General features: G+C 41.6%; 2 protein-coding genes across 4 annotated transcripts in view; one reads left to right on the top strand and one right to left on the bottom strand.

Annotated features, from left to right (window-relative positions):
• Positions 1-2,943, top strand: part of UBN1 (ubinuclein 1) — a 36,698-nt gene extending 33,755 nt beyond the window's left edge. For 2 of the 3 annotated variants that reach the window (XM_036738801.1, XM_036738800.1), the window contains one exon: positions 460-2,943. In XM_036738801.1, the coding sequence (XP_036594696.1) occupies positions 460-512 (53 nt within the window). In that variant the 3' untranslated portion in view covers positions 513-2,943. The remainder of the gene's footprint in view (positions 1-459) is intronic. The other variant, XM_036738802.1, reaches the window with a different exon arrangement.
• Positions 2,944-3,122: 179 nt separating this feature from the next.
• The window catches only part of PPL (periplakin), a 43,855-nt gene continuing 24,355 nt past the window's right edge, over positions 3,123-22,622 (bottom strand). Inside the window, exons 3-22 of the mRNA XM_036738146.1 lie at positions 21,428-21,582; positions 20,584-20,704; positions 19,713-19,838; positions 19,571-19,612; positions 19,132-19,293; positions 18,443-18,550; positions 17,828-17,923; positions 15,349-15,471; positions 14,960-15,106; positions 14,431-14,582; positions 13,907-14,004; positions 12,945-13,102; positions 12,223-12,401; positions 11,980-12,118; positions 11,245-11,438; positions 10,925-11,075; positions 8,463-8,546; positions 8,191-8,307; positions 7,167-7,259; positions 3,123-6,746 (exon numbers count right to left, since the gene is read on the bottom strand). Of these exons, the coding sequence (XP_036594041.1) occupies positions 4,089-6,746; positions 7,167-7,259; positions 8,191-8,307; positions 8,463-8,546; positions 10,925-11,075; positions 11,245-11,438; positions 11,980-12,118; positions 12,223-12,401; positions 12,945-13,102; positions 13,907-14,004; positions 14,431-14,582; positions 14,960-15,106; positions 15,349-15,471; positions 17,828-17,923; positions 18,443-18,550; positions 19,132-19,293; positions 19,571-19,612; positions 19,713-19,838; positions 20,584-20,704; positions 21,428-21,582 (5,103 nt within the window). The 3' untranslated portion in view covers positions 3,123-4,088. The remainder of the gene's footprint in view (positions 6,747-7,166; positions 7,260-8,190; positions 8,308-8,462; positions 8,547-10,924; positions 11,076-11,244; positions 11,439-11,979; positions 12,119-12,222; positions 12,402-12,944; positions 13,103-13,906; positions 14,005-14,430; positions 14,583-14,959; positions 15,107-15,348; positions 15,472-17,827; positions 17,924-18,442; positions 18,551-19,131; positions 19,294-19,570; positions 19,613-19,712; positions 19,839-20,583; positions 20,705-21,427; positions 21,583-22,622) is intronic.

Genomic DNA, 22,622 nt, shown 5'->3' with positions numbered 1-22,622 from the left:
TTACTTTTCTTAATGCATTATGATTTGTAGTGCCTTTTATAATTCTGTCCTTACAGGAGCTTAAGAGTACTTTGAAAAAAAAAAAAGAACTTCAGTTTAATTCCTTGTATTTAGTATGATCCTTAGGCCTTAATACCTACACTGTGGAATCCCAGCATCCTCAGGGTGGGGTGGGTATAGTTAAAGCTGGAGAATTGGAATAGCAAAGTCACATTTCCTGGTAATTTTATACTTTAAGAACACCTGTCTTCATATCTTTGGTAGTTCTCAGAACTATTGTATTCACTATGACTTCTGTTGCTAATAGAGATTGTCAAGTAAATTTCATTTCTTAGCTTGTTTGAATTCTTGGACGCTAAAATTCAGGCACTTTTTCTGTGATTTATTCATTACACACTTGTTCATATTGAAAATCAAATATCCTGAAATTCTTTTCCTTTTTTGCTTGTCTCCTCTTAGATGCTTCTCAGCTTCATGGGAAAGGGACCAATGTGCAGCAGCGGAAATTGTGACATCTGAAGAAAAAAAGTAATTTAGAACAAAGCAGAACTTGAATGAGTAGGTCTTGAAGACTGGATATTGACTGTATTCTTTCTTTCTGCCAACTGTGTTTCTTCTAGCAGCTGGAGAAAGAGTGAGCTCTGAGTTTCTTGGCACTTCTAACATGCCTCAGAGTTAGTGGGAGCTTCGTGCTCTTTTAGAGATGCTTATGGTGCTCTGTGCTTCACAACCATGTCATTTGACAGCGATTGAAGTGGCAGATACTAAAAAAAAGAAAATGCTGGACTTGGGGCATGGGAGTATGTGTGTGTAATGACTACACTAGGGTGGCAGATCATTTTTTTATCTCTATGTTAAATCTGCCAAGACCTCTGTATTCAGTTAACCATACCTCATGACAGTCCACAAGATAGTGGTTTGTTCCAGCTATCGTAGGATCACTGCCTCTGGATTGGGACAGTTATGGTGTCCTCATTTTTAAACTGTATGCTCAAAAGGAAGAAAACCCATGCTGGAGCATGATGGGGGGAAATTTAGCTTTGTCTCTTTGTGACTATATAAAGGAGATGACCTGAAATGCTCATTGTGCAAAGGGAGGTGGAGGGAAAGGATCAGTGTCCCTCCTGAACATGATAGTGAAGCTCTTTATCGAAAAGACCTCTGTAGATTGCATTGGAACAATTGTAATAGGATTTTCAAAGTTATTTTTTTGGCTCAATTGTCATTATTACCATTAAATGCATTGGATAGGATGGGACTGTTCTTCACATGTCACCTGTATAGGAAGACATAATTCCAGTGCCTTTATGGTGGAGCAAAATTAGATAGTACACATCCATTTTAGCCCTCTGTCTGCTCCTGAAAAGAGATTTGTTTTTTTTTTTAATAATTCTGTATTTAAGACATATCTGTTTATATTTAATTGAGGTTTTCATGATTGCACATTGAAAGCTGCACTGTCCTGACTTGAAGGTGATTTGGATCCTGAGAGCCTGGTTCCAAATCCAGGAAGAGCGCCAGTTCTTTCAGCATTTATGTATATGGGTTCTAGAGCCCAGAAGCCATTCTTGATCAGAATGTTCATCTCTGTGGGTAGACGTGAAGAGTTCAGAGTCACTGATATACATTCCATTTTTTTTGTTCCTAGAAATCAGCAGTCATAGAACTTCAGTAAAAGGCTTCTTTAGTGTTCATGTGATGGACACAGGCTTCAAAATCCTGGAGACTCTCCAGGTAATTGATTGGACTATGCATTAACTTAAGGGTAATATGCAGTTAGGTTTGGAGAGTCAATCAAAGGCCAGATGGTTAGGCACCAGCTAGAACTGGGTATATAGCTAGAAGAGCAGTTCCCAAATTGCCAATCTGTTCACACTTAATTACTATCTGTTTCACAAGAATTTTAAAAGTGCTTTCTTATTCCTGTGAAATTTGTGCTACAAGGTATGTTTGAACTGGCTACTCAGACTGAGTTACAAGTCAGATAAGTTCAGTGTGAACAGCATTTCCTGTGGCACTGAAATTGATTGTACACATTGTGTGAAAACACTACGTTGTTTCCAGGTTTCCCTTATTTAGACTCATTCTTATAGTTTCCAAATTACAGTATACAAACTATCAATAACTCATCCTTTGTTCTAGGAAAGCCTTGTAGGCCTTCCTAAATTTCCATCTAGGAACAACAGACCTTCTGTCAGCTGCACTGGTAGGCCTCTGTTCATACTTTTATTTGTTTGCTTTGGTCAGACCCAAGACACCTTTCAAATTCAAGCTAAGCGACTCCTTAAGATCACTTTATTGTATTTTTTTTATTGAAACTTGTATTTCCAGTTTGTTTACAGAATACTTCTAGGTAGTAGCAAAAGAGCCAAAGATGAGATTTGTATTGCTGAGCTCAAAATAGAGCAGTTATCAGTGGACTCTGAGCAGATGGGATTCTCCAGAATTCCCTTCCCATGAGCTCTCCCAGGTACCAGTCCCACTCCCTCTCTTTGCTTTCCTGCCAGTGCTCCCTCTGTACCACATACCATTGAGTTTGTAGCTGGAGCAGAATACCCTCATTTTAGGAATCTAGTGATGCCTCTTGCCTCAGGGAAATGTTTCTTTGATGGGGATTCTGTGGGATTTCTTTTTCTTGTTTATGCTTTACTTGTGGTAATGAACGAGTGAATGAATTAAGCAGAGCCATGGCAAGGCAGAGCTACAGGCTGATGCTGTAGCAAAAGGATGGAAAATGGAGCAGCCCAGGCCGTGCGCCCTGGGGTAGCAGCTGTAGATGTTTCCTTTGGTGAGGGGGGTCTCTGAGCACTTACTGGGTATGGCAGTTTCTTTGGTTTAAAAGGGGCTGCAGCTTTTGTGCAGGGACTGTTGGTATTGGGGGTGGTGGGAAAATTGTTAATCTTGTATAAAGCAACTCAATAAATTGTTTCAAAGTTTCCAAAACATTCTTTTTCATTTTTTTTCTATTTTAACAAATTTATAAGTGGGATTTTTTCCCTCCTGTGAGTGATTCTCAAGGTATTGATCTTTTAGGAATAATATTTTTGCTGAAACCCAAGTGGAATTAGGAGGAAAGTTTTCGCGAAAGGAAAAGGTAAAAGATGGGTATCAGAGAAACAAAATTCAAGCCACCAGATTTTTATTTCCATACTATAAATAAAATTCCCTATCATTTCCCATTTTCATACAGAATAAATGAGATATACATAACTGGATATTCATTTGGTAAATAATCAACATGTTTTTTACCTAAATGCTATGAGGTAAAGCAAGATTCATAAGGCATTGCTGCCACTGTTTGTAGTAACATCTTTTACTATTAAAATATTTTAATTTTACAGTAACAAACCACTCTCTTATATAGTATATTTTTCAAGGACATCAGATGGAAAAAAATACCAGTTGAATCAAATTCTACTTAAGTTTCTTATATTTGCTGCGGTTTTTTCGCCTTTTCCAGCAAACATCCAGTATTTCTTGTTAGTAGAGTAACAACTGAAGATTTTTGACCAGACAAGTAGAGGAATGTGAATATTAGTAACTTTGGATATGCTTTGAAAAAAAGTTTATCAAATTGGTTGGTTTTAAGGCTTGTGCTACTATTATGGTGTCTTCTCTGGTTATCTCTTTGCCAGCCTTGATTAAATCAACTTTTCATAGTTTTGGAAGACTTTTATTCCAAGAAGGGAGAAGGGAGAATGTCACAGAGGGAAATCAAAAAGAATATATCAAAAGGAAGAGTGTGTAGCAATAGAGGGGGAAAAAGTGCACATTTACTAATTAAACCATTTCATCAAAAAGTAGGATTTCTCTGGGAATATTTCCAGGCAAGTCAATAGGTTTAATGGTTGGAGCCAAGTTTCATTCCTTCTTACTCAATTGCCCTTTCCCTTTGTGGTCACGTTAGCTCTGTCCTGAGCAACTACTGCGAGAGTGTAACAAGATGTTGACATGTATACACACTGGGTACGAACACACATTGGAGGCAGAGCGGTAGAAACACAGTTTCATCTTAGGAGAGACAAAACCAATCACTTGCTTTTAAGGGTCGAAAGGAAGGATAGCTTGAAAAGACTGAAGCTTTATGTCTACTTTTGCCCAGATACTAAAACAGCTAGCTCCTGAATGGACATATCCTTGTTAACATATCGATCATATTGAGCTGGGGTTAGCCTTCCATTCTTTAAAGCATCTTCAATAGAGAACTTCTTTCCAGACTTTCTGTCATGTATCACAGAAGATTCTCCATTTGGTCCTTTGACTGATATCTCTTCCCAGTCACACTCCTGGCTTCTAAGCTTCACAAACATATTCCAGTCAATGAGACCAGCCCTGTGGGCTTCCTCTGGGGAAAGCTCCCTGCCAGTATCAGGGTCAATAACCACAATGGACCGACGTAAATGGTTTTCTCTCTGCTCCCTCTTAACTGCCACTGACCCTAGACGCTTCTGTAACTCATCAATCTCATTATCTTTATCTCTGGAGATTCTCTTGAGATCATCCAGCTCTCTTTCCAGGGACCAGAGTCTAGAGTCTAAGTTTGCCCCACAGTCCACTGAAGTCATGTTTCTTAAATCTCGAGTTTCTGTTGTGGTCATTTCAATTTCTGATTGCAGCCTTCTGGTCTCCATTTGTAGATTTTGCTTTTCTAAATGAAGTTTGTGGTTTTCTTCCCTTAAAAAGTCCAATTCCTTGGATGACTTGGAATTATGGAATTCCAACTCAGATAACTTGGCCTCTAGCTGGCTCACCTCTGCATCCAGCTCCCTTTTGATACGATTCTCTTCCTCCAAACTGTTCTTCAGTTTCTGAATTTCTTGTTCTGTGTCACCTTTTTCCACTTGAACACTTTCTGAGAAGACCACTTTTTCTTTCACCTCCATCTTCTCAAGGGTAAGGAGTTTCTTTTTCAAGGCTTCGAGCTCACTCTCCAGTATTTGCCGACGGTGCTTTTCTTCTTCCAGTTGGAGTTTGAGAAGAGAGTGTTCCTTTGCCTGCTGGGGGTCCTGCTGGAGAACCACTTTCTGTTTTAGGGTCACCTTTTCTTTGGTCTCCCCCTCTTCTTTCTCCAGATCAGCTAGCCGAAGCTTCAGCCTCTGCACCTCAAGCTCAGCCTCCCTTCGAGCTTGCCGTTCTCTCTCCAGCTCTTCAAGCTGATGCTCCAGCTCAGCCCTTCTCCGCTGCAATTTTCGAAGTTCTCCTCGAAGATTATCAATCTGCCTCAGTTCAATGTCAATGCTTTCTGTGAAGGAATCCACTTCAGCTCTCATGGCAGGGTCTTGTTCATATTTGACAACTTCTTGCTCAACCACTTTTTCCTTCACCTGTGACAGTTCCTCTTCCTTTTGTTTGATTTTGTCTTCTTGGGATAACCTTTCTCTCTCTAAGTCAACCTGTTTTTTCTGCTCTTCTGATAATTTCGCTCTCAAGGATTCTACTTCTTCTTTGGTTTTGGGGTCTTCACGGAATTGGAGTATCTCTTGAACTACCTCTTTGGTCTGCACTTGGGGTTTGGTATCTTTCAAGGACTGGATTTCTTGCTTCAGCTGGTAGATTTCTAAATCACATCTTTCAATCAATCTGGTTTTGTCTACAATTTCTTGTCTGAGTCGTTGAAGTTCCTTCTCAGTCTCAGGGTCAGTCTTATACTTAATTACTTCTTTTGTTACTTCTTTCACCTCTATCTGTGGGCCTCGTTTCCGAAGAGCCTGCAGTTCACTTTGGTAGCTCTTTAGCTGCTCCTCTGCACCTCGGTACTTTCTCTCTTGTTCCACAAGTTCCAAGCGGAGATTGGCTACTTCGCTTTCAGCCTTGGGGTCTGGACGGACAATCTCACGTACTTTTTCTTGCACAACTACTTTGGAATTTTCCTCTTCTAGGGCCCAGATTTTCCGGAGGAGTTCAGTCTTTTCTCTCTGACTGGAGCGAGATTTTGATGCTTCATCTTCATACTGACGTTTGAGGTCATTGACTTCTCTTTCTATTGCTGCATCTTTTTCCACTTTTAATACTTCCTTGACTGTAATTTTTCCTTCAGCCATGGCTCGTTCTTTCTCTAGTCTCTTGAGCTTGTCTTGAAGGAAACTGAGCTCTTCTTCTTGCTTTTCCCTTTGGGCACTCTCCTTTTGTTGCTGCTCCTGCAACAACCTATATTCTGTCTCTAGTTGGGGGTCATTCTGTAGTTTCACTACTTCCTTCTCTGTGACTTTCTCCTGCTCTTTGTTCTTCTCCTCAGATAGGGCAGCAATTCGCTGCTGTAAGAGGATGACCTCAGTTTCTCGGGTTCCTTTCTGTCTTCTCAGATCTTCTAGCTCCTCTCTTAATTTTAGGACTTCATCAGCCTGAGCTTTATCTTGCTCAATACGCAATACTTCTTTGACCACATACTCTTGACCCCCTTCCCTTGTTTCATGCTCCAGTGAGCGTAGCTTTAGTTTCATATCCTCTAGCTCATCTTGTAACTCTTTGTTTTTACGCTGCTCCTCACCTAGGGTTTGCTGCATCCTGTGGAGACTTTCTTCCAATTCAGGATCAGGTACCTTCTTTAATACTTCTTTTCTTATCACACATTCCTGTGGCTTCTTATTCTTCAGGATGATGATTTCATCCTGAGTGCTTTTGACTTCATTCTCCAGCTGCTGTCTACGCTGGGTCTCGTCATCTAGTGCTTTCTTAATTCTCCAGGTTTCTTCTGTCACTGGTTCTTTGCCTTGAGTAGATTCATGTGTCACTTCTATCTCTGGCTGCTGTTATTGAAAAGAAAATGCATCATGAAAAAACCCCCAAATTTCATTGATGGTATTACAATTCCTTATCTAGTCAGAGTTGACTTGAGGCATCTAAGGGGGAATCTGTCATATTGACTGTCTTGTGATCTATACAAGTTTCCCTTGGATTATATTGGCATGCACAGATGCAGTATTGCAGTATGAAATGTAAATGTTAACTTTTACTGTAACTATCATTTGTTTAAATTGTTTTATAGCACTGTTATCTGTTTTGACAGATCAGTACTAAGGATGACTGTGAAGTAGCTTATTTTTCTAAAATACCAATAAGTCATCAAAACATCACAGAGCGATGCTTTGGATCAAGAAAATGTCACATAATTTTTCAGCTGCTTAGGGTTGGTTTTTAAATTTTAAACTAAGCCATATGTCTTTTACCTGTCTCAGAAGATTCTGAGCAAATTCCAAATTCTGCAGTCTTTGTTTGTTGATAGCATTAACTTCAGTGAATTTGGCAGCAAGAAAAGCTTCCTAGAAAACAGTTGTTTTGTAGAGAGAAATGGTAAGTCAGGTTAGTGGTAAAAAGCTCATGAACATAGGCACAGAGAGGAGCTTCCACTCTAGGGGATTCAGTTCAGTCATTCAACATACTTATTCTAGGAGTTTTGTGAGGATGGTCATGTTTAAATAATTTTAAGTGCTCTAAGAGAGGTTGATATTTAAAGAAATTTAATAGTGAATCTTTTTGTAGATAAAACTTACCCCCCCCATATAGATTTTGGTATTTCAGGTTTCCTTAAGGTGAGCACAACTATAAGAAGTGCATGTCTTTCTTACTGAGACAGTATAGTGTCATTACCTACAAAAGATAATACAGCACAGAGCTGGAAGGTACTTTAGAAGTTTAGTCCAATTCCTACCGATGGATAAATGTCTTCTACATTGCCCTCCACAGGTTCTCTGCTTGAAGATCTCTGGTGATAGGGGATTCGTTACCTACTGAGGTACCCTTTTCTATTTTGGGATAGCTCTAATTGTTAGAAAATTCTTCCTTATATTAAACTGAAATCTGCTTCATTATAACTTCCACCCACTAGTCCTTGTTCTTTCCTTGGGAAGCAAGGAAAATAGATCTCTGACAACCCTTCAAAGGGTGAATTCAGGGAATATGTGATCGCTAAATCTTTTTTTTTTCTCCAGGCTTATTATCCCCAGTTTCTTCAACCAATCCTCAATAACAATATCTTGGTTCCTGTCCACCTAAACTTCATTTTGTCAATGTCTCTTTTAAAATTAGTCTTGGAATTGAACAGAGCACTTCAGATGTGGCCTAAATAGTACAAAATATAGTTGAATGACCATCTTCCTTATTCTTACTATTTACTGTGGTGCTTTCTCTGTCTTAGGATATTGCTTTGATTTGTATGAATATCATATTTGAGTTCTGCCTGATAAGATTTACCTCTTCCTTTACTTTGGCTGCAGGTGATTGGAGTCTAGCCCTCTTGTTTGTGTGGACATTTCTTCCATTTTCCAAGTCAAGAAGGGATCTTAGCTTTTCAGCTTCTAATTCATAGTCCTAGGTAAATGAACAGAGATACTAGTGAACCAACAAGAGCAGTGAAGTTCCCAAATTGATCTCTGGTTTGTCTCATATGCCCATCCAAAGACTACCCTGAAACCATAGCTTTCATACCTTCTTAGTGAAGCTATCAGGAGGTTTTTGAGTCTCACCTTCACAGCCTGCTGGTACTGCTGGGCATGGTCATATACTTTCTGCACCTCTTGTTCCCGTCCTCCGATTTCATCTAGGAGATTCTGTGAAACAACAGAAATGTCCACAAAAACCCCACCCCACAACAAACACAGCTGCTGAAAGAGTTTGGTGCTTCAGATCTATAATTACCACTCTGGAGAAGGAGAGATATTAAAAGATCTTATAAATTTACCCCCAAACAACTTCCTGAGTTAAAGGGCCAAAAAGAAGGTGGGAAGGGAGGAAGTTCAGTGGGTTCAGCCAAACTCTAGGAGCAAAGTTTTCCCCCACTGAGCATTCATTGTTATTACTAGAGTCCAGATGGCTTTGCTTTTTTTTTTTTTTTTGAGGGCTTTTATTCTAGGAGGGACACGAACCATTTACAACAAAGGCAGGTCCTTTTGCTTCCTTTATGGAAAAAATTGTGGAGGGTGCTGTTCCCATCTACTGATACCTACGCTTGTAGGCATATATACTTAGAAGAGATTCCAGATTAGCTAATTTAAATCCCAAAGTCTAGGAAGAAAGCCACTGGTCATTATTTGTAATCACAGAGTGGGAGGAGATTTTTTAGGCCATCTAGGCCAATCTGAAAAAGAATCCTACATCTCTTACCAGTGCTCTACAACTTCCACTTGAATACTTCTGGTAATGGCTATATGTGCTGCCAAAGTGAGCACAACTTCTGGTAATGGGGAACCTCTGGTCAATAATAGTAAATTTTTCTTTATCAAATTGACATTTGTCTTTCTGTGACTTATAACCAATGCTCTTAGTTCTACCCTCGAAGGCCTCACAGAACAAGTCTAATCACTTCTGGCTCAAGATTACTTTCTGAAGAGAGGCAGCCTACCCAGCTCTCACATTACTGTTCCAGCAACTATAGTAAGGGACTCCTTCCATCCCAGAACTGCACAAAAAAAATCAGCCTTCTAGAAGCCAGTGAGCAACGGGAAAGGCCAGGCTACCAGCAAAGCCAGAACTAGTATCAGCAAACTAGCCTTTGAGGCTGTGTCTAGAGACAGCAAGGGTAGAGAACTCCCTGGAGAAAGTCCAAGAATGGTCAGAAATTCACTGAGGAAACTTTGGAATTTACCAAGAGCAGAGTGGGAGCACTTATACTCAGGGTCTCCAAGGTCCCTAGTAGTCTGTTCTGAGAGACCAGAGAGGGAGGGCCCTGAAGAGCAGTACTTTGAACCTCCAAGATAAGGGTGGAGAAGGGGTGGGGTGGGGGGAGGTAGCACCTGAATACAAGGTGAGACTACCCAAGGCCCACTGCCCTGCCCAAAAATGCCTCAGAAGATAGAGCCTGGGCCTGCGACAAAGCCCCAATTCAGGAACTAAAGCTGGAAAAATGAGTCAACCAAAGAAGACAACAACCAAACCAAGTCTAATCTCTCTTCCATATGACTGCTTTTGAAATACTTGAAGACAATTATTTTCTTCTCTAAGCTTTCTCTTATTCACATTAAAATCCAACTCTTACCATCCTACTTGACTTCAGGATACCCACTGTGCTTTTCTTCCTCAATTTGACCTCAAAATCCTGAGCTTTCTTCAAAGCAAAGCTCGGGTGCCATCTCCCATAGAAGCCCTTACCTGATCTCTCCAGCTATTCATGCTTTCCTCTAACCTGAAATGACTTTGTATTTGTATAGTCTATATAGACACATACCCCTGTACCTTGTTTTTTCCCAAGTAAGCTCCTTGAAGGGAGGGGCGCTTTCAATTTTGCCTAGTACAGTGTCCCAACACATACTAGGTGCTTAATAAATGCATGTGGAACTGAATTGAACTTCATTAATGTCCCTCCAAAATATGGCATCCAAAACTGAACACTACACTTTCTATGTTGTCATATCAAGGCAAAGTGTGACAGAACTGTTACTTCCCCTTTTCTAGATACAATGACTCAACCTAAGGCCACATCAGCTTTTTGGGGGCTGGCATACCACATTGTTGACTCACATCGAGCTTTGCATTCCACTAGATACCTTAGATCTTTTTCACATGAACTGTTGCCTAGCCATGTCTCTTATTTTGGTATTTAAAGAGTTGCTACAAGTATAAAACTTTATCTTTATTCCTATTCAGTGTAATCTTAGATTCAGTGCATTCTATTTTTTTGATCCTGATCTATTGTCCAGTATATTAGCTATTTTGTCCTCAGTTTTGTTATTTGCAGATTTGATAAGCACGTAACCTATGCCTTCATCCAAGTCATAGATTTAAAAAAAAATTCCTGTGGAAGGTAGCCAGAGACTTCCTTCCATATTGACATCATTCATTAGTTACTACTCTGGGTGTTGTCATTCAGCCATTTTGAAATCTACCTTTTCTCCATCTATACCTACCCTTTCCGTGATAGTAATAACCCATATTCTCCTTCATTTCTGCTCCTTAGTATGATCTCTATAAAGAGAGGAAAGAGCCTTCTCACCTTTTGATTCTTCAGCTTTGTTTCAACCTGACTTAAGCTGTCAGTCTCTTGGGGCTCATAACTGGGAATATTGGACAGAAACTGTGTCACATGATCATAGCCACTGCGGTAGTCAGCATATGCACCTTTAGCTTTCTGCAGACTCTGGGACCTGAAGTGAGGGAAAGCCATAGTTGGTCTTTTGTTTTTGATACTTTAATGGTTTCTGCAGGAATTTCTCTCATGCCTTAAAGTATGAAAACAAGAGTCCTGACAGTGTGTGGTTTCACTTCTCAACTTGAGTTAAAGGAGCCAAAAAGCCCTTCCTTTTGTTGTCTTACCTGTTGTTGATCTGCTTAATGAGGTTGTCAAACCGTTGATTGAGCTTGTTGACTTCTGCTTCCTGCCGCTCGATGTCTGCACAGTGCTCCTGGAAACGGCTTGCCAGAGTACTAGAGCACTTCTTAGTCCTTTGCAGGTTCTGATCGGCCTCACTGAGGAGGGATCTCTTGGCTTGCAGTTCAGAGGCAATAGCCTGAAAAGGAAGGAAGGGAAGAAGGAAGGAAGGAAGGAACAGAAAAGGGAGTAATGTAACCTGTAACCAGAATTTTTGTGAGCCCTATTCAAATAATTTAAACCATCTCTAGCACCTGGGAACCATTGGAATGGAATTCAATTCTTAAGGGAGGAGAAGGTTTACTCAGTCTGGTCTCCAAGGTTGTATAGATTTTGGAACAGAACTTGAAGATAGATCATCATTTAGTCCAACCCCATCTTATTTTATAACTGAAGAAACTGAGGCTGAGAGAGATTAGGTAACTTGGTCAAGGCTATTGTGATAGATCTGAGATTCAAATCCAGGTCCTTTGACTCTAAATCCAGTGTTTTTTTTAAATTTTTTTTTAATTTTTTTTTATTTTTAGTTTGCAACACTCGGTTCTACATAATTTTGAGTTCCAGATTTTCTTCCTTCCCTCCCCCCCTCCCTCAATCCAGTGTTCTTTTTTTACCACACCACCCTGTAAGGGTATCTACCCTGAGGCCTTTCAGCCCACAGAGCACAGGGGATCACTCACTGCTAGCTCCTGCCTCTTGTTATCCAGTGATTGTCCATTCTCAGGGACTGTATCATCTAAGGATAGCTGGTTCTCATACTTGGCCAGCAGCTCTCTACCTTGCTGAAGGCTATTTTCAAGGCGGTTGGCTCCATCCACCCTATAACACAAAGATATGAGTACAGATGTGGTAGAAGCTTCTTCCTCCCCATGACAAGATGTTTCCCTAAATACAGTCAGGTTCCATGCCTCCCTATCACTTACTTTTCCTGAGCCGAATTGAGTAGTTGAACAAGACGGTCATATTTGTGGTTGGTATCTTCTACTCGGGTCCTTAGCAACGGAGTGCTGCCACTGTCAGGAAGTGCTCCAATGAAGGCATCACATTCCTCAGTGCTCCGCGTCTTCTCTGGCTCAATTCGACGAAGTTCATTGGTGATATTCTGCAACAACCAAAAAACCCTCAGAATCCTTGTGCTAAACCAGCCATTATTATCTATACACTCTAATCTGAGAATTTGGACTCCCAGGATGGGATGGGCCAGGTTGGAAAAGTGGAAGAGAGCAGCCACTGCCTGGTGGAGTTTGGGCTGACCAGTCTTCTGATCTCAAGAGGCAATTGGGGAAATCTTGAGGGACACACAGATTCTCTACCCCCAATTCCATTTGTCAAGACCAGATCCTTTGAAGGAGTAAAATCAAAGGTCTGAAATTTAACTCTATTTCTGGTTCTAGCTGGCATGTGACTTGTTTTAAAAATGCATGCTTAAGGTTCATATGAACATAAACTGTGGTGTCCTAGGGTCATTGGAAATGTGAACTTCCCTCACTGGCAGAGAGTGGGGGAGCTGGGTCAGGCCAGAGTTTTTTGGCCCTATACTGTGACATAGAGGCTCTAAAGGGTTTTGAGTAAGGGTGTTTTCACTTTCTCTGTAAAGCAGCTGGGGCTACAGTTAGCCCGCTTTCTCCTTTGCCCTGCCCAGTACCTTGAGGTCCTTGGCCCGTTCAGCACTGTCCTGCACTGCCCGGCTCTGTTCAAGGGGAGGCCTCAGAATAGCAGTGATTGCTTTCTCCTGTCTTTCTAGGTCACTGTTCACCTTGTCCAGGCTGGCAAGCAGCTGCCGTCCCTGGAGGTCCGATGCGTCTAGACAGAAAAAAAGTTAAAGACAAAGGGGAAGAGACTAAGCCTTAGGAGAATGTAGACAGGTTATCCAGGTAGAAGGAAGGGACCCTGCCTAAGGCAAGGAGACAGTCATGCAGTTTTTTCAATAGTAATACCCTAACTTTATCTGGATGATAGAAAAATATTAAGCTAGTGTGATGGGATCTGCCCATATTTTTTTTTTTTTTGAATAAGAGAGAGTTCTGTAGTAAGCGGCAGACATAGCCTTTCCTCACTCTCCCATTAACTATATAGCTGACATTGTAACTATAGAGCTGACACTTTGGGAGAAGGCTTCTAGTCCCTTTAGTCTACAACCCTCACTTCTCCCCTTCTCAGTCCCATGCTTTGTGTTGTGACCACTTGTGCTGGAGACCTAGAGTGTTTCCCCAGAGATAATCGAATCATACCCCATTTAGGTAGAGATTTTTTTCTCAGCCCTGCTCCTGACTGTCTCCTTTTACATATCCTCATGGGCTTAAAGCCTTCAAATGAGAAAGAACCTTTTATCTGGCAAATTAGGACTTCAAGTAGGACTCCTAGCTCTCTACTCATACCTCAGAACATACACACTACAGCCAGAAAGGTCAGTTCTGGAGTTCAACTTACTGCTGCTTTCAGGTTAGTTGTAGCTTCTCTATACATTAGTTTCTCCAACTAGGACAAGAAAATTCAGACCCTCCTCAAAGGAGTCTGAAAAGGAAAACTTGAGAAATGTATTGAGCTTAGAAGAGCCAGGGCTCCAGGCTCAGAAGAAGGAGGGAAGACATAAGCTTTTGTACCTACCTCCAGGGTTCTCTGTCTTGAGAATCTCATACCGCTGCTTTAGAGCAGCCTTACTCCCAGCTGCTTTCTGCTTCACACTCCGGTATTGATTGCTTAGGCTGAAAACAAATCAAATCCTTCTGAAGTATGTTGTATGCCTGAGCCATTCTTCCCCAAGTGTGAACACTCCAGATATAATGCCCAAGTATATATCCCTCTATATAGACTCTGACAACTCCATAATGCTGATCAGGCTTATGGAATCTGTCTCTTTTCATCTCCTGAGCCATTATGAGGGTATCAACACCAGCCCATACGATATGATGTTCGGGGTGGCAGTGGTGCTATTAGTATTCCCCTGAAGCTAGGGGCGGGCTAAAAACCTCAAATCAGTCATGTTTTTGCATGAAATAGACCCACCAAGGAGCTCAGAGGAAACTCCCAAGAAAGGATGGTAGACGGGCAATATCTTAGATACCCATTGGCATTTGCTTACAAACCTCAACCATTCTTCTAGAATAAGAAGGAGACTTTCTATAGTATACCTGTCAATGAGTTCGAGGGCCTCAGGGTCAGTAGGAGGAATCATGAAACAGACGGCAGGGGCACTGAGCTTGTTCCCAGAGCTATCTGTAATATCCCAGCTCTCCCCATTGTTCTTCTGTAGAGTGTAGCTATATCCACGAGAAATCAGGCCCTAATGGGGAGAGGCCAAAAGAATTAGAGAAGACATTTCACCCAACTATCTCTGGCAGAAAAACCCCAAGTAGTGTTATCTTTTTGTTTGTCTAGGAATGCTTCTCCATGTGCAGACAGGGTAGGGGCATTTCAGGCTGCTACTAATCCCCAAGCTGCAGAGCGAGCATAGAAGGGACAGTCTCTGGCTCTCAGGAGAGTCTCTCTTCCCTCAAACATGGTAATTTTGCAGTAGCAGTCTGCTTCCTTAGAGAAATGAGCTCAGGGCTACTCCCACTCTCTCCAACCTCCAGAATGTAGATTTTCATCATCATATGCAGAAATACTCCAGTAAATGTCAAGCTGAGAATTCCCTGAGTGAGGGGCAGGCTGGCTTACCTGTTCACTTTCAAAATCACAGAGTGCTTCCACAGGAATAGGTTTGAGAGGTGTTTCACGGCGGTACTTGAGGGGTACCACTTGCTGGCCACGTTTCTGTAGAGACCGTACCACATCATCGTACTTGTCCAGAGCTTTTTCCTGATCCTGAACAGGAAGACATGAGACTGAAGCCAAACAATTCTCTCTGGATATAGATGGTGTGTCTGATATCACTGGGCAGAGAATATTCTTAGGGCTACGCTGTCAAAGGGCAATTGGACATGTCAGTGGTAAACTAGAATCCCTAAGTGATGTGATGAGGGGTGGTTCCCAAGTCCTGGTTTGGAAGATTAGGAGAGGGGAGATGTCCTTAAGCCAGCTATGGGTTGGTTGGCCCAAGCACTCACATCCAGTTCCCGTAGTAAAGATTCAATTTGGTATCTGTCCTTGAATTCAGGACTGTATTTCTGGTTTAGGTCTGTGTCTACCTTCCTCAACAACTCCTGGGCATCTTTGACATCTTTGTGAAACTGTGAAGGAAAAAACATAACAAATCCATCACAAGCAGGAACCCCACAGCCCCTAGTGATGTCTAAGAGATATAGCTTTGATGTAAAAAAAAAACCTGTGAAGGAAATTTTGGTGAGAAGCTAAGCATCCCTCCTCAGTCTAAAACACTGATGTGTATAGGCGGTCAGCTGCATAGGGGGATTCCACTCCCTATTGCTTCCATTTTGGGGGTTTGTCTTACCTTTCTTATCTTGGGACCCCCGTAGCCTGAGCAAGAAATGCTGAAGTCACCCTTTATGCACAAATCACAGATGCAGGAGAGCACTCAGGGGCTTTACTGCTATTTGAAGGGGTACTGAGATCCCTTCCCCCAACCCCCAACCTTAGCTCACTAAAGGCCTTGTTTCTAGCAACACAAATTTTTTGTTAAATATCCACTTGAGTGGTTGATTTGAAAGTTATACTGTTTAGAAGTTATCGGCAGAGTGGATCACACAGCAGGCTAACGTCTCATAACCTTCCTGTTAGCCCAATCTTGCCACTTAGCTGGATTCTTCATATATTTTGCTGGCTCTTCTTCCTTCTCCTTTCCCCTAAATGTGGACATAACCTACTGCTCAATCATCTGCTCTTTTGATATTTTTGCTCCTGGAGATCTCATTCATTCTCTTCAATGATCACCTCTACATAGATGATCAAATGATCAAATACATATCTCCAGCCCTGACCTCTTATCTTTGTTTTAGTTCCACCTTTCCAAATTTCTGCTTGATATTCCCTTGTTTTTGTCAATGCATTGTGCCATCATTTCCCAGTCAGTGAAATTTGGAATCATCTTTGAATTCTTTGTCTTTTTTGCCTCCCATATCCATTTGATCATTAGTGATTATCCTTTCACAATGTTTCGCATCTGTTCTTTACTTTCTATTCCTGTTAACCCTCTCTCCCCTGTCCTGACTCTTCCCTATCTCCTAGTTCTTATCACTTCATTCCTGACAAATTCATTCTCCACTGGGCTCCTGGGCTTTCTACAAACTGCCATGAGGTGAATATAATGCACACACCATTTTCATGTAACTTTTCTGCTTTAATACCTTTACTTGGCTTTAATGATATCAAGTTTGCAGCATAGCGATTTAAGGTTTATAAATTATCTCATTTGATTCATACAGCAATCCTAAGAGGTAGGAAGTACTATAATCTACATTTAACAGATAACAAAACTGAGGCACATAAAGGCTAATTTGCCCAAGTCATATGACCAATATGTGACAGGGTCAAGACATAAATGAGCTAAAACTAGGGCTTGGTCCCAGGGCATCAAAATTGACAAACTAAAATCTACACCAGGTGAACCCCACTGGCCTTCCAAGCAGTGGCCTAATGTTGTCCTGGAGTCGTTGGAACCCAGTGTTCAGTGGTCTCTATCTCCTCCCCACAAAGTGGCATCTCAGGGTTTATTCTTGCCTACCTCTCTCCCCCATCATGGGCTGGTATCTGGGGTCTGACTCCTAGGACAATTGATTTGAGGGGATATTTAATGCTAGTTGCCCTGAGAACTGTTATGCTGTTTATTTGCCAGAATTGCTAGTTAGGGCTTTGACTCAAATCCAGTCCAGTGTTTTTCTCTACATCATTCTATTTTCCATTTTTCCCCTGCAGAAATAGGACTGGTCTACAATTCATCCTGTATATTCTTACCCTATTCCTTTGTTCACAGCATTTGTTTTTACCTCAAATGCCTGTTCTTTTTTTAATCTGAATCCTACAAACCCTTAAAAGGCAGTTTAAGTGAAACCTTTGCTGACCACTCTAGTCCATAATAATCTGCCCCTCTTCTAAACTCATTCAGGACTTATTAACTGTATGTAGCACTTACATATTGCCTTATATTGTAAATATTACACACATATATTATTTCTCCCAACTGAAGGTAAATTCCTTGGAGCCAAGGACTAAATCTTATGCTTCTTTGTATTATACTTGGCACTTACCATAGTATCTTAAACGTGGAAATACCTAGTAAATATATGTTGATCAATTTTGGGTTCCCTCCCCTTTTAATTATCTCTTCTCAGAACTCCCGGTTCTCATAAGAAGAAGGAATTGGGAAAATTCTGGAGGTCTTTGGAGTCTATCTTTAGGTTTTCCTGTTTATATTTGTTCCTCTTCAAAACACACAAAAAAGGGATTTCTAGCAAGATGGTTGAGTAAAAGGTTATGTATAAGCCCCATTTTCCCTTACCATCTCAAAATAGCTAGAAATGCTTCAAATAGATAACACTAACAAGAAAATATAAAAAGGGAGGACTCTTTGGAAACTTTGCTGTATCAGCTATCTAAATGAAGTTTTATAGGAGTCAGTTCCCACAACACCTGATGATAATCCTCCATGTATTTCAAATGACTCTCCTCACAGATAAGCAGGTTCAGATATTCCTTCCAGTCAGCATGGACTGCCTCCATGTGAGCCTAGGAGATGAGGGAAGACACGGTAAGCATTCAGGTTGCAGTAGGATCACAACTGGTAGGCATGTGTGGGTAGAGTTCTTGAACCTAGAGAGGTAGGTTGGGAATCCTGCTCAGTATTGGAAACTGCCAATCAGAAGAGTGTTTGCACGGAACCTCTGTTAATCAGACTCTGTCATACAGAAATCTGACCATCCCAACAGAAAGAGCAATGATGAGGAGAAAGAGGGAGGTCACTTTGAGGTTGCCTGTAGTACAGAACGTCTAAAAGATGGAGTGAGTAAGAAGAATAGAATTGAGGCTTCAGCATAGAGCCAAAGGATCAAGAATGCATTTTTGAGTGTGTACACATGGGCTCAGTGTGGTGTGGTTGGGAGAAGCAGATGCATACACTCATTGAAGAGGGTGGAAAACATCTCTGAATTGCTGAGATGTTTGAGAACTTGGGAGTGACTGACGCCTGGTTCTCATAAGAGGATGAAATGAAGAAACTGCTCTTGAGATCTTTGAATTGGGCAGTACCTCAATTGAATTCCTCCCTGGGTGTTCAGCAGCTAGCAGCTGATCGCCTTCACTGTGTAGCTTGTTAATTCTCTCCTCTTTGGCCTCCAGGTTCCGGTTGATGAAATTCTAGGAAGTGCAATAGTATATTTCTCTGAAGCCCTTCTGTATCTTTTATTATACTTATCTTTCTAGATTCTTTGTCACCCACTCAAGCTCTCTTGAGTCCATTCACATATCTGAAGATCCTGAATGGTCTTAAATTGGGCTTTTTCTAAGAAAGTATGACTAAGACCTTGAGACTTGTGCTCATATATATAAGGAAGGAAGAAATGTTCTCCTAGTTCCTAGGTGTAGAGCTGGAAGGAACTTCAGCCGCCATCAAGTTCAATATCCTGATTTTATAGATGAGGACAATGAGGCTCACAGAGTGACTTGCCCAAGGTTACATAGGTAGTAAATTGCAGAGGTTAGATTTGAACTTGGGACTTCAAATCCATTGCTCTAATCCTTTTTTTTCCCTTTGCTTCTGTGGTTGGGATGAGGGTCCCAGCCGGCTCTTAGATACTAGGGCCTCCTAGTAACTGACAGGCACTATGACTTTGTGTTGGGAGATATACAGAGGTGTTAATAATACTGTAGGGACCAAAGCTCAGCTAATCACTTGTTCTGGAGACATCAGAAGCCATTGTCCAAGACTGAGTAAGTACCTCATACTGGCGCCGACGACTAGGGTAGTCCAGGTTTCGGTCACTCCAGTCATATTGCATTCGGCCTTTGGCCTGTTGGTCCAACCAGTACAGTTCATTGGTACAGCGCTGCATGTAATCTTGAAGTGAGCTCAGGTGCTGCTGCCTTGCCTGGGATCCTGCCTGTTCATGACAAAAGAAACAGGTGTGGGTCGTGGCCTACCGCCTTACCTTCTTCTGCCATGCTGGCGTCCTAGGGCAGCTTCCCTGTCATTGACACAGAATGTTGGGAGAGTATGGGTTCCCAAGTTATTTCCCCCATTAGGAATTCTCTTCTGTTCCTACTTGAGTATCAGGGATATGTCTACCCCCTTACTGCTTCATGGCCCCATCCTTCATGCTTCATCCTCTTCTCCTCATTTCTTATTAACTCTTTACCAACAAAAAAGTACTTTCTCACCAGTAGTTTTTGGTACTTGGACTGGAGGTCATTGTTCTGTTCCTATGAATAAAAAGACATAGATTAGAACAGAGAAAGCCAGGCTCCCTTCTCCTACCCTCTCCCTATTCTTGAGAGTTTTTTTTAATGGTTTCTGCTGTACCTTATCTCCTTCCTTGGCAATATGGGGTCCAATAGCTTTGACCTCATTGTGAAAGATGTTGTGTTCTTCTACCTGATGGTCAACTAATGGCAAGTCTGTCCCAAAGTTCTGATTGCCAAGCATGTCCTGAAAGAGAGGGAAGGCAGGAAGTTGCAGAAAAGAGAGAAGGTTTAGGACATGGTGAAGGTCTGTGCCTAAAGCATAAGCAGCATTATTTAATACTGCCTTGTACCCATTCATCCACCCTTCACCAGACCTTACAATGAAGTCCTTCCTGGCTCAGTAAGGTATTTCCAACTAACCCAGAGTTGTAGAGAGAGGTTTTGTTGAATTCCCATTGCCCCTGAATTATAGACATCTCTTATAAATCAGGCTAGGGCTCCTGTACTTGGTCAATGATGATAACAACATATCCTAATAGAGCATTTCATATATATATAAATATATGTATAAAATCTCATTTTTAGTCTTTGCCATAACCTGTGAAACAGGGAGTGCAACTATTATCCCCATTTTATAGATGAGAAATTTGAGGCACAGTGAAGTTAGGTGACCTTGACCTAAGGTCAAACAGCTACTAGATGGCAGAACTAGGACTCTTCTTATTCTAAATTCAGGAATCTTTCCACTGTCCCATGCTGCCTCTTAAGGTAAAGAGACAGAGTCTAGGAGGCAACCTCCCAACATAATAGAGAAGTCTCTCACTGACCAAATCCTGGGACTATTTCCAGAAAGCATTGAGCAAGTTCTAACTCTCACATAATAGTCCATTTTTCTGTCACCTAGCACCTCACTGATGAACAAGCATTTAAAGGAGTGCCTTGGGGGCCTTGTCACTTCCAGGGTCAGCCTTGTGCAGGAAGGGTCATACCAGTTTCTCATCAACCACAGACGACCAGTTGACCTTTGGATCCACCTCCTTAACAGTCAGATTGTAAATCTGATTGTGCTTTGTGCGTAGGTTTGCCACTCGTTCCTTCAGTTGCCGGATACTGAAGAGAAAGAGAATCCAAGCTAATCAGTGGAGGTCTGGAAAGTGCTGATTTCAACCTGTATCTCCAAAGTAGCATGAAATAGGGGATAGAGAGCTGGCCTGAAAGCCAACAAGACCCGAGTTCAGATCTGGCCTCTGACACTCTGAGAATTCTTTAAGATTACAAATTGAAGAGGAGTTATACCAAGGAAACTATAGTTATGGGTTTCTCGCTACTTCCAAAGTGATAGCCTTACAACTCTCTTGGACCTCTTGTTCAAGATTTGGCCTCCATACACTGGGTATTTCAGGTGTCCTCTGATTCCCTCCCTGCCCCACCCCATTACCTCTAGAATAATCCCAAATTCTGTGATATAGTTTTGAGAGATTGGGGATTAACATGTACCATTTTGTTCTTTTCTAGGAGGGAATATTTCCTCCTTCCTCTTGCCTTCCTACCTCCTTTGCCCTCCTCTCTCTTCCTGAACCATCTTCCAGCGTGAGGAGAACCTGGCTTTGCTTACCCTTGCCAGTGAACTACCAGGACCGAGGTTCAGATGCAGTGTGATGGCCTTAGGTGAATGCAGCGTTGGCAGTATACAGCATAATATCACAAAGCAATACTGTAATCCCACAAAGCAATACTGGCCTCCCGCATCCCTCGTGCCTCTAGGCAGGGAGCCCAGCATCTGCATCTGATACTAATAGGATTTAAACACAAAAAAAACCAAACTAGACCTACTCTTCTGCAATCATATCTCCCTGGGGGTGTTTCATGTGCTTGGCAATAGCTGCATCTCCCTCCAAAACGTAGAGGAGTTTTTCAGATTCAGAAATCTTCTGGAGTGAGTGTTCTCGGTGTTGAGCAGGCTGGCTCTCCTTAATCTTTGCCAGGTCCTGTGGGCAAAGAAAAAAAAAATGAGGCTGGAGCAGGGAGTATTGTGTGAATAATAATACTGTACGGGAAAAACAGTGCATGGAGTCAAGAAAGGGAAGAAATTTCTTCCAAGGAATACCCTCTCAAATGCAGCCCAGGTCAATCAGCAGGTAGGGGTGTGTGTGTGTGTGTATGTGTGTGTGTGTGTGTGTGTGTGTGTGTGTGTGTGTGTGTGTGTCTAACTTCAATATGAACCCAAAAGTCATAGAATGTTAGAACTGGAAGGGATGTTAGAAATCATTGTGTCCAACATCTTTATTTCATGAGAAAGGGCTATTTTGGGTCCTGGCAGAGATAATTTCTTTCTATTTAATCATGTACTAAAAAAATCATGTATTAGCAAGTGTTGTTGATGGTTTATATTTACACTAGATCAGTGATTCTCAAGGCATGGTCCAGGGACCCTTGGGGGTCTCTGAGACCTTTTCAGGGGGGCTGAGGTAAAAACTATTTTCGTAATAGTGACAAGATGTTTTAACTTCAAATACTGTATAAATATATATGTATACATGCATGCATATATATACATATATATATCACACAAAAGTTCTTTGTGGGAGGATCCTCAATTTATAAGAATATAAAAAGAGGCCCTGAGACAAAAAAACTGGAGAACTGCTGCACTAGACCATAGGATTAATCATGGCTTTAGAATGGGAAATGACCTTAGAGGTCATCACTTTCAGCTCCTTCATTTTCCAGACTAAGGAACTGAGGCACAGAGATGTTCAGTGACTTGCCTACAACGACACAACTAGTTTGATTCTTTGGCAGGATCCCAAGTCCAGCACACTATTCCCTATTAACTGTGCTCTTTAGTGGCCTCCACTAAGTATCTTTGAATGACGTTGGTTAAGAATTTATCTAATGCAGTGAAGGCAGTTCTTTTGTCTCTTCTCAACAGAGACTGCTACAGTGATGGGCACAAAGCAGGTGTTCAGTACATGCTTGTTAACTAGCTCATTGCTGAGCCCTTGTGATTTCAATACAAATCCTTTTA

This window comes from Trichosurus vulpecula, chromosome 9 (genome assembly GCF_011100635.1).
Source record: "Trichosurus vulpecula isolate mTriVul1 chromosome 9, mTriVul1.pri, whole genome shotgun sequence".
Taxonomy (NCBI): Eukaryota; Metazoa; Chordata; class Mammalia; order Diprotodontia; family Phalangeridae; genus Trichosurus; species Trichosurus vulpecula.
The sequence above is the reverse complement of the archived record's forward strand: the minus strand, read 5'-3'. Positions and strand labels throughout refer to the sequence as shown.